This window comes from Nipponia nippon, unplaced genomic scaffold, assembly GCF_047370975.1.
Source record: "Nipponia nippon isolate SJK-2023a ecotype South Korea unplaced genomic scaffold, ASM4737097v1 scaffold_22, whole genome shotgun sequence".
Classification (NCBI taxonomy): Eukaryota; Metazoa; Chordata; class Aves; order Pelecaniformes; family Threskiornithidae; genus Nipponia; species Nipponia nippon.
Genome location: NW_028262339.1, coordinates 7,597,700 through 7,609,855, shown reverse-complemented (window position 1 = coordinate 7,609,855; position 12,156 = coordinate 7,597,700). Strand labels below are relative to the sequence as shown.

General features: G+C 35.1%; 1 protein-coding gene across 7 annotated transcripts in view; it reads left to right on the top strand.

Annotated features, from left to right (window-relative positions):
- Nucleotides 1–11,749, top strand: part of LOC104011642 (transmembrane protein 161B) — a 70,065-nt gene extending 58,316 nt beyond the window's left edge. For 5 of the 7 annotated variants that reach the window (XM_087760479.1, XM_087760475.1, XM_087760478.1 and 2 more), the window contains 4 exons: nucleotides 4,823–4,974; nucleotides 6,103–6,163; nucleotides 8,187–8,327; nucleotides 11,132–11,749. In XM_087760479.1, coding sequence (XP_087616605.1) covers nucleotides 4,823–4,974; nucleotides 6,103–6,163; nucleotides 8,187–8,327; nucleotides 11,132–11,249 — 472 coding nt within the window. In that variant the 3' untranslated portion in view covers nucleotides 11,250–11,749. The other 2 variants (XM_087760480.1, XM_087760482.1) reach the window with 2 other exon arrangements.
- The last annotated feature ends 407 nt before the right edge of the window (nucleotides 11,750–12,156 follow it).

Sequence of the window (12,156 nt, the reverse complement as noted above, 5' to 3'; positions counted from 1 at the left end):
TGAAATATTTGGTTGCCCCCCTGTTGTGGTTTAACCTCGACCAGCAACTAAGCACCACGCAGCCACTCGCTCAACCCCCCTCACAGTGGGATGAGGGGGAGAATCGGAAGGGTAAAGGTGAGAAAACTCATGGGTTGAGATGAAGACAGTTTAACAGGGAAAGCAAAAGCTGCGCGCGCAAGCAAAGCAAAATAAGGAAGGCCTTGACGCTGTGTAAGCACTGTTCAGCAATAGCTAAAATGTCCCGGTGTTATCAACACTGTTTTCATCACAAATCCAAAACATAGCCCCATACTAGCTACTGTGAAGAAAATTAACTCTATCCCAGTCAAAACCAGTACACCCCCATATTTTAAATTTAAAGAAACCAATGTGATATGTCAAGAATTAATTCTAGAACAGTTTTGTGTTTTGGTGACAGATGCTTTTCCCTGTTTCATGCCTGTATATTAAGAGGTATTGGATTGTACTAGAGACTTGGCTGGCAAAGCGGCCAAAAGAAGCTTATAGAAGTGATGATTGACTGGAAATTTTTTTGACCATTTTTTCTAGGGGTAGATGTTTTGTTTCGGTGCAGTAACCCACTAGTAGCTTTTTTATGTTGGTAGTGTAGATACTCAGAAAAAAATTCCAAACAGGAAACTAGTCCATACATTTGTGTTTTAACAGAATTTTAATGTAAAAGGAGTAATACATTAGTTTAGTACTTGAGTTCCATGGTTAGAGTATATTGGCATTACATTGATGGCAATTCTGCTAGGCACAACTAAGCTAGCTTTAAATATATTTAATGTGCAGAAGTATTTGTGCAGCTGCATTAGCAGATACCTCAGTGAAAGATGCAGAATTCATCTGTCAGATTGGGTAAATGTTCAAGTGGCAGCCCATGCTAAACTCCAAGCTTCTGTATCTGCATTGGTACTGACTGATCAACCTAACCTAGCCAGTGTAAAGCTAGAGGAGGAATGTCTGCATGTCTCCCTCTTTCCTTTTGACTGCAATATAGACTATTCTTGGTTACCTCACAGTTGGCAATGCAGATAAATAGTTTCAGTATAGAGAACTCTCTTATTGTTTTAGCAGAACAGAACAATAAAGTTTTTAATTGCTTTATACTTTCAGGAAGATTCAATGACAGTATGTTTCTTAGAGGCAGCAGTTAGTTAGAAGACCTGCTGTACCACCTGCCCTCTATTTAATATTTTTGAAAGGCTATGGGATACTGGGTTAATTGATTGGTGGCTTTTCATGGTGATAGCCTGCACACACTGAACAGTTTCCAGTACATGAAGAGAAGTAGCAAAAGATTTTGTAAAACAAAAATGTTGAGGTTTTTTTGGTTTTTTTGTTTTTTTTTTCTAAAGACAGATTATCGGTCGCAACCTGCTAAACGTGAATTTAGGCTTAAAAATAGGGTTTGCAATACTTCTTGCAAAAGTAACTTTGACATTTGTGAAAACGCATTGTGTCGTAGGTCACATGTTCTGGTTACTAATTTTTTTTTTTATTCTTGCTATACAGCTTGTTGCAGATAGTCACTAGTCACAGATTTCTGATTTCCATTACTTTGAAATTTGGAAAGGTGGCTTCTGTCAGAAAAAATATTCAAAATTAGTGAATTAAATAGCTGATTGCAATTTTAAATGTAGCAGTTGCAGCTAGCATACTTGCAAAGGGATGAGTTTGTAAAATAACAAAGCACTTCATTGGCAGGGGGGGTTGTGCACGAGGATAGAGTGAAGATGGACAACATCGAGAGATGACCTATCTTAACAATAGCATGTGTCTAATTTAAACTACTTTGCTTATGCAGCTATTTGAAATTCATCATTGAGAACAACTGAATGACATTTTAAATCATTGTCTTTGTGCAACACACAAATATGTCAGCTGCTTTAATTTTTTATCTGTTGTAAACCTTTAAACAGTGCTGTACACGATCCTTTCTGTTGCAAAGGCAAGGTATTTAGGAAAATTAATGTGGTCTAGGAAAAGTAAGGTATTTCTCAGTTGGGAAGCTGTCTGTCATCTGAAAAGCTGATTAAGTAACCTGGTTTCATTAGTAGATTAGGAAACTTTACTGGCTACTTTTGAAAAATGTCTTCATATGTAGTCATATCAATGGGATAGCAAAGGAAAGCAACAGACTTTCCTTAACTTGATTGAAGGCTGATCTAGGGAAAGTCAGTCGTCAGATCTTGAAATAATCTCTGGAAGCCTTAAACTATTTTTTTTCCTGTCTACATACAATTAGAAATAATATAGAGGAGTTTATTTGGTTTTCAGTTGTGAATCCAAAAGTTCTATGTATTTTACTAGAAACTAAAATGTTTATAAGGGTGGGAGTCATCTTGCCTAACTTCTAAGTGTTTAAAAATCATCCTGATGTTCTTTTAATGGTCAGTGCAGAGAAACAGACCTTTCCAGAACACAGTCTGTATGACCTATTATGTGCCCATTTTTAGGATGAGATAAGTTTTCCTTTAGGGATACCTGTTCTTTCTGTTAACTATAAAGGGAGTTTAAGTTGATTACTGTAAACTTAAGAGTCAAGTTAGATGCTGTGGTTAGGCCACCCTAATGTGCGCATATGAGTACTTCTCTGCATATAGATGAAATACAGCAATGCATATGTTAAATGCGTGCTGCTTAATGAAGTGCAATATTGCATAATCACATGGTTTCTTGAGAGATTAACTGATGACAGTTCAAATGTTTTTATCAAATAGATACCCTAAAATAGATTTTCACATAATCTACATCTTAAAATACTTCCAATATTTTAAAAAGTACAAATATAAATTATTATGTTATTGTGCAGTGGAAAAAATGGGTACAGTTTACACTTGAAATCTTTTTTGTGTCTTCCTTTTTTGTTATTTAAAGCAAGTAATGTCTGGAATGATCTCCAAGTACTTTATTTAAATACAGACTTGATATTGCCTGCCATTTAAAAAAAAAATCAATTATAATGGGCTGCAGCTCATAGTAGTAAGAATTGACAGTGTATTATAAAAAAATTATCTTAATCCACTGTATAATTTTGGAACTAATATGTTTAGAAAGGCACTAAAAAGGAGAATATTCAATAAACATTTTTAAAACAGCTTGATAACAGAGCAGATAACCTCTTAGATGTTCATATTTATGGCATTGAGGAAAGGACTTAAGATATAATACCGGACTATATAGTCTCTCTTTTTTATCAAAATAAGAACGGGATAGATTTTGCTTTCCTAGATAATACTAAATGTACTGTTAGTTGATTACCTTTGATTGTTGAGAAATCTTGAACACATACATGCAAAAGTAGAGAAACACAAGTTTCATCTTTTCATGCGTTTTTTGCTTAGTAAATAGTCACATAATAATCTAAGCAACAATCCCATGCCACTGGTCACTATTTCTTATAAGGCAGGTCTATGCTTCCTGTGAGGAGAAGTTTTCATATTTAAGAAATTTTATCCCATTATTGACAGAAGTGCTTCTTGGGGCATCCCATTCCCTGCTGTTTGTATGTATACCCTGTGCTTCCTGCCCTCCCTCACCAAAACCAGCACAAAGTTACTTTATCTGATGTTTGAATATTTCTAAGTGACAGAGAGAATCTTGTGGTGTTTTTAAAGCAAAAAATATATTTTGTCTTTTCTGACATTTATTTACATATATAAAAATTCTTACAACTTCTCTGCTCTTATGCAAAGAGTTAAGTTTTTGCTGCTTCCACTAATCATGATGTCCTGAAAACTAAGAAAAGAAAATCTAATTGAAAGGATACAGATTTTGTAAAACTACCTGGAAGCTTTTGTAAGACTACTTGGGAAAGCTCAGCAGACATTTGAGAGAACAGCTTTTGCATTAAATGCTTATTGTGTGGGGTTTTTTGTTTGTTTCTAAACTGAAGGGCAACAAATCTCTCTGTTCTCACCTCATGTTTTCTAAAATGTCTTGCCTTTAATCAAGGAGGGAAGAAAAAATTCAATGTCTATGTTTTTCTTCAGAAAAAAAGAGAGACTTATGTGAGGAGGAGCACCTTTTCTACGTTTTTCTACCTTTTCTACCTTTTTCTCCCCGAAGGAACAAAAAGTCGTGTATGCTATATACACAGTATACATATATATGTACTATATATACGTATTTGTGTGTATGGATGTATGCATGTGTACAAATGTGCATTCACATATAGTTAAGTCAAGACTGAGGAAGTATTTTAACTGAGATTATTTCAGCAACAAGCATGCAGTGACTTGAATGGTGCTATATTTTTGCCTTTGCACTCTGGATTTTTGCAGTGAAGAATCTTGAATACACCCGCTTGGGGTTGTGCATTCTGACAGAACATGTATAACTCCACTGTGGTTAAAAATTTATTTATTCACTTCCCTGCATTCACTGTTGAGTAGTTTGATGAAATATTTTTCATCTAGCTTGATATTTTACATTGAAGATACAATTGTCTTATTTTTGGTTTGATGTAACTTCTGTACATTCTTACAAGTATGTAAAATTTACATTTAAACTTTGGTTTAATTATTCTCGGGTCGATAGTGAATACCATTGCATTTGGCTATCAGTAAGCCTAAATGAAAACAAAATTATATTCCAGAACAGTGTATTCCTTACTACCCATTATGTGACTGTGTGCCTGTGCTTATTAAACTCCCACAATACTGTAAAGCATAATTAACCTCAAATTGGCCAAATACATGTTACTTTTTAAAGCATTTGCGTATCTTAGTGTAGATGACCAAAATACAGCTTTATAATTTATAAATGCAGTTATTTTACAAACTTGATTTTCCTTGACGTTTTTCTTGTATAGTAAGATACTGTTTTCGTTGACCACCCATTATTTCATAGTAGAGGATGGAGGTGAAAGATCAGTCTGTGTCACCTTTGGCTTCTTCTTCTTTGTGAAAGCAATGGCAATCCTGATTGTGACAGAAAGCTATCTAGAGTTTGGACTCGAATCAGGTAACTCCTTTCTTCAGGGTTTGCAACAGCTCTAGTGATTACATTACTTGAAAAATTAATTTTAAGCGTTTTAGGTGGTTTTGAGAATATCTGTATTTAAATGAACTCTATATGTAATACACTTTTAGGAAATCTTGCTTTGGAATGTCGATTCTGAAGGATATCCTGTATATTTTCCTTGCTTTGTTTTAAATAGTGTAGTCTTTACCTAGGTTGTTTGCTTTGTTAATTATATTTACTTTCCAGTTTTATTTTAACCCAGTGTTGTGCTTTGACCCCAGTCGGCAACTAAGCACCACACAGCCGCTCGCTCACCCTCCCCCCACCCCCCCTCCCCGGTGGGATGGGGGAGAGAATCGGGGGGGAAAAAAAAAAGTAAAACCCGCGGGCTGAGATAAAGACAGTTTAATAGGACATCAGAGGAAGAGGAAACAATAGTAATGATAATATGCACAATGCAATTGCTCACCACCCGCTGACCGATGCCCAGCCCGTCCCCGAGCAGCGACCGCTGCCCCCCGGCCAACTCCCCACAACTTATGTACTGAGCATGACGTCATATGGTATGGAATAGCCCTTTGGGCAGTCTGGGTCAGCTGTCCTGGCTGTGCCCCCTCCCAGCTTCTTGTGCACCTGGCAGAGCATGGGAAGCTGAAAAGTCCTCGACTGGTGTAAGCACTACTTAGCAACAACTAAAACATCAGTGTGTTATCAACATTATTCTCATCCTAAATCCAAAACACAGCACTATACCAGCTACTAGGAAGAAAATTAACTCTATCCCAGCTGAAACCAGGGCACCCATTTTGCCTTGCATAGTAAAGTGAAGCTCCTCTACTGAAAAAAAGTTACTTACCTTCTTAAAAATGAATGTTTTATTCATGTTCATGAAATGTACAAATATCAGAGATGTTTTCAAAGACTGTTTGTGTTAATAACTGAGTTCTATTGCATCGTGGCATACTAATTAGCACATGAAAGAGCTATGCTAGACATAATTTGTTGATAATAATAATAATGCTAGACAAATTTTGTTTAAAATATGTCCTGTTACCTAGCATTTTATTTCAAAAAAAGAGATTTTATATTTGTGCTGTGATAAAATACATATAATTTATGTCTCTGCAGGATTCTCAAATTTTTCAGAAAGTGCTATGCAGTTTCTCGAAAAGCAGGGTTTGGAATCCCAGTAAGTTTCTGGAAATACATTGGTCTTCATTATGTTGCATTTATAACTGAACCACTTGGATTTTCTTAGCAAGCTTTTGTCTTGCATGCTTTGCTCTTATACGCACTTATAATCTCTGTATTAATGTGAAGAGGTGGATTAATGAAAATAATCCATCAATATTTACAAAGTAACTTAAGTTGCATTTGTGTATTCCCTTTTTATTCCAAAATTATTCCAGTCCATAAAATATAGTTAAAAACTATAAAAGTCTTTCTCATGGTAATTCTTAAACAGTCCCTTCAGCTTTGAAAAGATTGCTTAAAACAGGAGATAAGTATTTTTTGCAGTTCCTGTGGTATGCAGGAAGATGAGAGTGCAAAAGCTACAGATGAAGCCTGCAATAAAGTTGGAATTAGGAGTAAATTTTGGCTTTCAGTCATGTTTTCAGGCTATAATAGTATTTTCCTCTTAGGCAAATACATCTGCTTGCTACAGTACATCCAAGTTTTGTATAGACTGACAAAGGAATGTTTGACAGCTTGTGATGCTACTTATATATACAGTCACTGTCATAGACAGCCTCTGTATACTGTAAATGGAATTCTGTTACAATCCTTGTCTTAAACACATGATCCAAAATGCTTGTATGGGGTATGTCATCACTGTGGGAATACAAATTTGAATTTCTTGTTTGGAAATTCTCAAGTATTATACAAGAATTATAGATTATTTTTTTTTTATTTGTGAGGAACAGAAGTTTCAAATATATACTTAGAATAATGCATCATTTATAGATATGGATATTTAATGAGAAAGAAACCCTTCAACTGAATCCCATGTGTTTCTTAACCTTTCTTTGCTCTGTTTTTCATAAACTATTCCAAATTTACTAATGTCATGGTTTATCCCCAGCCAGCAACTAAGCACCACACAGCCACTCGCTCACTTCCCCTACCCACGGTGGGATGGGGGAGAGAATTGGAAGGGTAAAAGTGAGAAAACTCGTGGGTTGAGATAAGAACAGTTTAATAATTGAAGTAAAATGAAATAGAATAGTAGTAGTAGTAATAATAATAATATAATATAATAATAATAATAATATAACACAATAATAATATACAAATAATAATAATAATATACAAAGCAAGTGATACACTGTGCTCACCACCTGCCGACCAATGCCCAGCTCATCCCCGAGCAGCGATCACTGCCCCCCGACCAACTCCCCCCAGTTTATATACTGAGCGTGACGTCATACGGTATGGAATAGCCCTTTGGGCAGTCTGGGTCAGCTGTCCTGGCTGTGCCCCCTCCCAGCTTCTTGTGCACCTGGCAGAGCACAAGAAGCTGAAAAGTCCTTGACTAGTGTAAGCACTACTTAGCAACAACTAAAACATCAGTGTGTTATCAACATTATTCTCATCCTAAATCCAAAACACAGCACTATACCAGCTACTAGGAAGAAAAATCAACTCTATCCCAGCTGAAACCAGGACAACTAATTTCTGTGTTAATTTTTCTGTTTGTGTCCATTTCCTTTTAAACATTCACAGTGCTTTGGCTGCTTACAGCAGTGATTGAGTTGATGATGGTGTCTCTTGGTAGTTTGAATGGCATAACATAAAAATAAAAATAAAAATAAAAATAAAAATAAAAATAAAAATAAAAATAAAAATAAAAATAAAAATAAAAATTTGCCTTTGACCAGTTAAACTTACGATGTATCTGTTCTTCTATTAGAAGTATAATCATCGAATTCATTCCACTAGCTATTTTTATTGAATAACTTGTTAATCGCAATATAAAATTATTCTTTTTTGGTTTTTTTGTTTCTCTGCTAACAAATTTAGCATTTTGTAGGAAGTAGCTTTGGTTTTGGTTTTCTTATATTGAAGAGCTTTTTATTCTTTTTATTAAAGAAATAGGTGTCTTGCTTGTTTTTTATTTTAATTTGATTAAATGTTAGATACTGTTGATTTGAAAGTAGTCTCTGATTCCCCCCCCCCCCCCCCCCCGGCTTATTTCCTTTCTTTTCTTTTAGGGGTCCTGTGTCTAAACTAACCTTCAAATTGTTCCTGGCTGTTCTGTGTTCACTTATTGGTGCTTTTTTGACATTCCCTGGCTTGCGACTGGCTCAAATGCATCTGGATGCTCTGAATTTAGCAAAAGAAAAAATAACACAGTAAGAGAAAATATATACACATAGGTATATGCTACTCAGTCTTAAATCTCAGTTCAATGTCTGAAAATAAACAAAGCAAACTATTCCAGTAAGAAGGCAGTGACTGACTAAGACTTCTGTTGCTGCCTGCTTTTCATATCTCCAGCAGACTTGTGACCTGCCTCTTTGTGCTCAACCTGCCCTCTGCTGATCTATTGCATTCTTTGCCTCAAAAGTGGAATCCGAGTTAAAGAAGCATTCCTTTTCTTTCCTCGTGTGAGAGATCCACCATGAATGTTTCTGCTTCCTGTTTCCTTTCCCCCATATCTTTTTGGAAATTCAAATAGCTGTCTGGAAGAAGAGGTGCAGCCACAGACTTTTTTTTTTTTTTCTTTTTTTTCTAAATGGGCCTTTGTTAATAAGATTACGTTAAGATACAAAGAAAAAACAGAAAGTGAAGAAATAGCTTCAGAAAGGCATTCAATTTGAAACACATTAAAAGGGAATCTAAAACTCAGTGAAAACTTCTGTTAATAAATATTGAATTTAGAGTAACATATAGGAAGTGCATTCAATTATTAAAGCTTTTGTGGCTTTAAAATGAAAAGTAAATTAAAATTGTCCTTTTCAGTATGTCAGTATTTCTTACATTATGATGACCCAGAATATATAATAAGGCTCAGAGGTTAATACCAGTTTAAAAGAACATTTTCATTTTCAGCTGTTCTTGAGTTTGGATGTAAAATGTTCTCTTATATTTAACTATTTCTCTTCATCATTCTCTGGTTGAGGGAACAACTCCAAATGTCTTTCATAGATCATAACCTCTGAATATTTAATGCATGTTAATGACACAAATTCTGCAGTATAGGCCATTGTGAACATTTAGTCTGGCCACTTTCATAAGAGAACCATTAGATTTTCTGATATGTAAATTATTTATGCTCAAACTGAAGTGTATTTTTTTCCAAAAAATACCCCATTTAAAAAATTAAACTATGTTTAAAAGTGGATCCTTTACTCTTGGTAAATTGTTAACTAATTACTTTGTATTAGACTTGCACTCTCATTGTAGTTGAATGCATCCAATTACAGCTGCAAGCTATTGACTTTTGTTGTATCTGCTATTAAGTTTCAGTCTATGTGTAGACTGTGATCAAGTCACCTCTTAAACTGCTGAGTTTTTAATTTTATGGTTTTCAATATTTTAAAATTTCTTGTGCCTTTTCTGTAACTATCCTCTAATTTTCCAACGTCTGTCTTGATCTGTGGACATGAGATCTTAGGCAGAAATATAAAATCTCTGAAACAGGACTTCATTAATCAAGAACTAAGAGGGTAATTATATCCACTGGTATGGGGTTATGAAAAAAATAAATCTTGTCTAACTTGATGTTTAGGGGATATTAGAACTGATTATTAAAGATAACATTGTGCAGCACCTAGCAAATTCTTTTTAAAGGTCTACCAATACTTTGACTATTAAACTGGAACAATATAGAAATAACATTAAATGGATTAAAACTTGGTCAGATATCAATGTAGTTAGGTAATGCAATTATAAACAAAGAATCATTGCCGAGTGATTGTTTCTAATGGGCTCTGAAAAGATCAGTATTTGCCCTTAGTGGTGTGTTTTTGTCAATGAGTAGATCATTACTGACTGTTTGCAGCTGTTTGACAGTGACTAAAGGGGAGCAGTAATTGAGGATGACATGTCATTGATACAAAGCTGTTTAATTTGGGTGTGGGGAAAACAATGCCTTTCCATATAAGGTAAATATAAGGTCATACATTTGTAAAAGAAAAAAGACACAAGCCATAATTACAGAATGGGAGACTTACAGGGAGCAGTGACTTAAAAAAAAAAAAAATTGAGATTAGGCAAATGATGAATTGCCACTTCAGTAATGTGGTCAAAATTATTAACGTGAATCTTGCATATATAAATAGGAAATAAGTTTTTGGATAAAATAGAATTAAAATAATCTGGTGTCAGTTTTAATTTCGATCACCTGTTTGGTTTTCCTTTAGCAGCATCCTTCCCCGTGTATATTTTGGAGTTCTCTTTTAATCAATTTGTACCATTTTCCTACACATTCACTCCATTTCCAGAGCCTCCTTCAAGAGTCTTTCAGCCTTTCTACCTCTACTCAAATAAACACAAAGTGGTTCTTGCCACTCTTTGGCACATTCCAGTCCGCTAATCTAATAGGCTGTCTTAAATAAGTAGAAGTTCATTTCACAAGTTACCGAAATGCTTTGGACTGCTCCTCAAGGTTCCTAAGTAAAAATCTTCATTAAACTGGATGATCTGGCCTGTGAAAAGTGTTTCTCCTGGTCTGTATAGATAACAGAAATTAATCTGAGTACATTTTTAATAAAGCAAAAAAAAATATTCACTAATATAGCAGCATATTTTCCATAATTATCCATCTAAGATACTCACCCTCTAGATTAAAACAGTAATGGCTACTGCAGTTTGGTATTATGCCATCGTATGGAAATTTTCAACAACTGTCTTTTACTATAGTGTGGTATAATGCATGTAGTTCCTTTGGTTAGTTTGTTCGAATATCTAAAAAACTTGATTTATTCCAAAGAGCACTTTTTTCAACCACAACCAGTGTGATTTCACAGTATGTAATATTACTGTTTTGTTGAGACCTAAGTCATACTTATAAAAAAAGGGAAGCAATTCTCTTATTTACCTTTCCCCCCCTATTTTAAAATTTGTATTACTCTTCTGTAATCTGTACCACCAGTTTCAACAGTATGGTAACTGTATTTAATAATCCACTCCCTTTTTTTTTTTCCTCTTCCAGAACATTGCTACATATAAACTTCTTGGCTCCTTTACTTATGGTTCTACTTTGGGTAAAACCAATCACTAAGGACTACATTATGAACCCGCCTTTGGGCAAAGAGAGCGTACCTTTGTAAGATTCCCTTTAAAAATTCTTTCTGGGGTATTGAGGATAAAACTTTAAGTCTAAGTAGTGCCCTGTAAAAGTCATAGCAACATGGAAAACTTAAAATTGTGGCTGTGACTAGCATCTGTCATGAAAGGTATCGTAGAAGTTCCAACTGAGCTGTAAAGGGCTTCTGTTGTTTAGGAAGAATGAGAATCAGTCGCAGAGTGTTGAATCTGATGAAGAATGGTAAGGCAGCGGTTCCCGAGAGCTGCTATCTTCTGGCATCTCTGTGTCAGAGTTCTGTGTTGTTCTTCCTAGGGACAGAATACCACTTCATTGCCAGCTTCTAATACCTTGCATCTTACTTATTGGTGTAAGAGAGAAGTGATTTCACTGAAGACAGTTGAGATGATAGATACATTGTATGAGAACTGACCTAAGGTTCTTAGTGCTATGAGACTTGTCTTAAAATCTGTGTGTAGATGAAGTCCATATGAAATTTGATAGCTGAAATATTTAAAAGCCTAAAAAGGGAAAGAATTTTCAGGCTATGATGCTGGCGTTATCTCAATAGTCCAGGGGTATCCTTTATTCTTCAAGGTGGGGGCTGTCCTTCTCCTCCTTGCAATGAGCTGGGGCCATTTAGTCATGCTGATTTAACCATGACTATGCAGTATACAATGTAAACTATATATATATCTATCTCTTAAGAAATTTTATACAATTTCATATTATAAAGACTAATTGGTACAATAATTAGGGAATGAGATTTTTTCCTAACACAAGCTATTTTGGAGGACTGCTCATTGCTGTTTTGCCCATCTAGTTTGCAGCTGTCTCACCTTGTTCATTTCTGCTGACCTAGTTTATTTGATTACTTTATTTGGCAGAGAAGGAAAGAGAATGAAAAAGAAAAGTTGCTGCTTTCAGTTCTG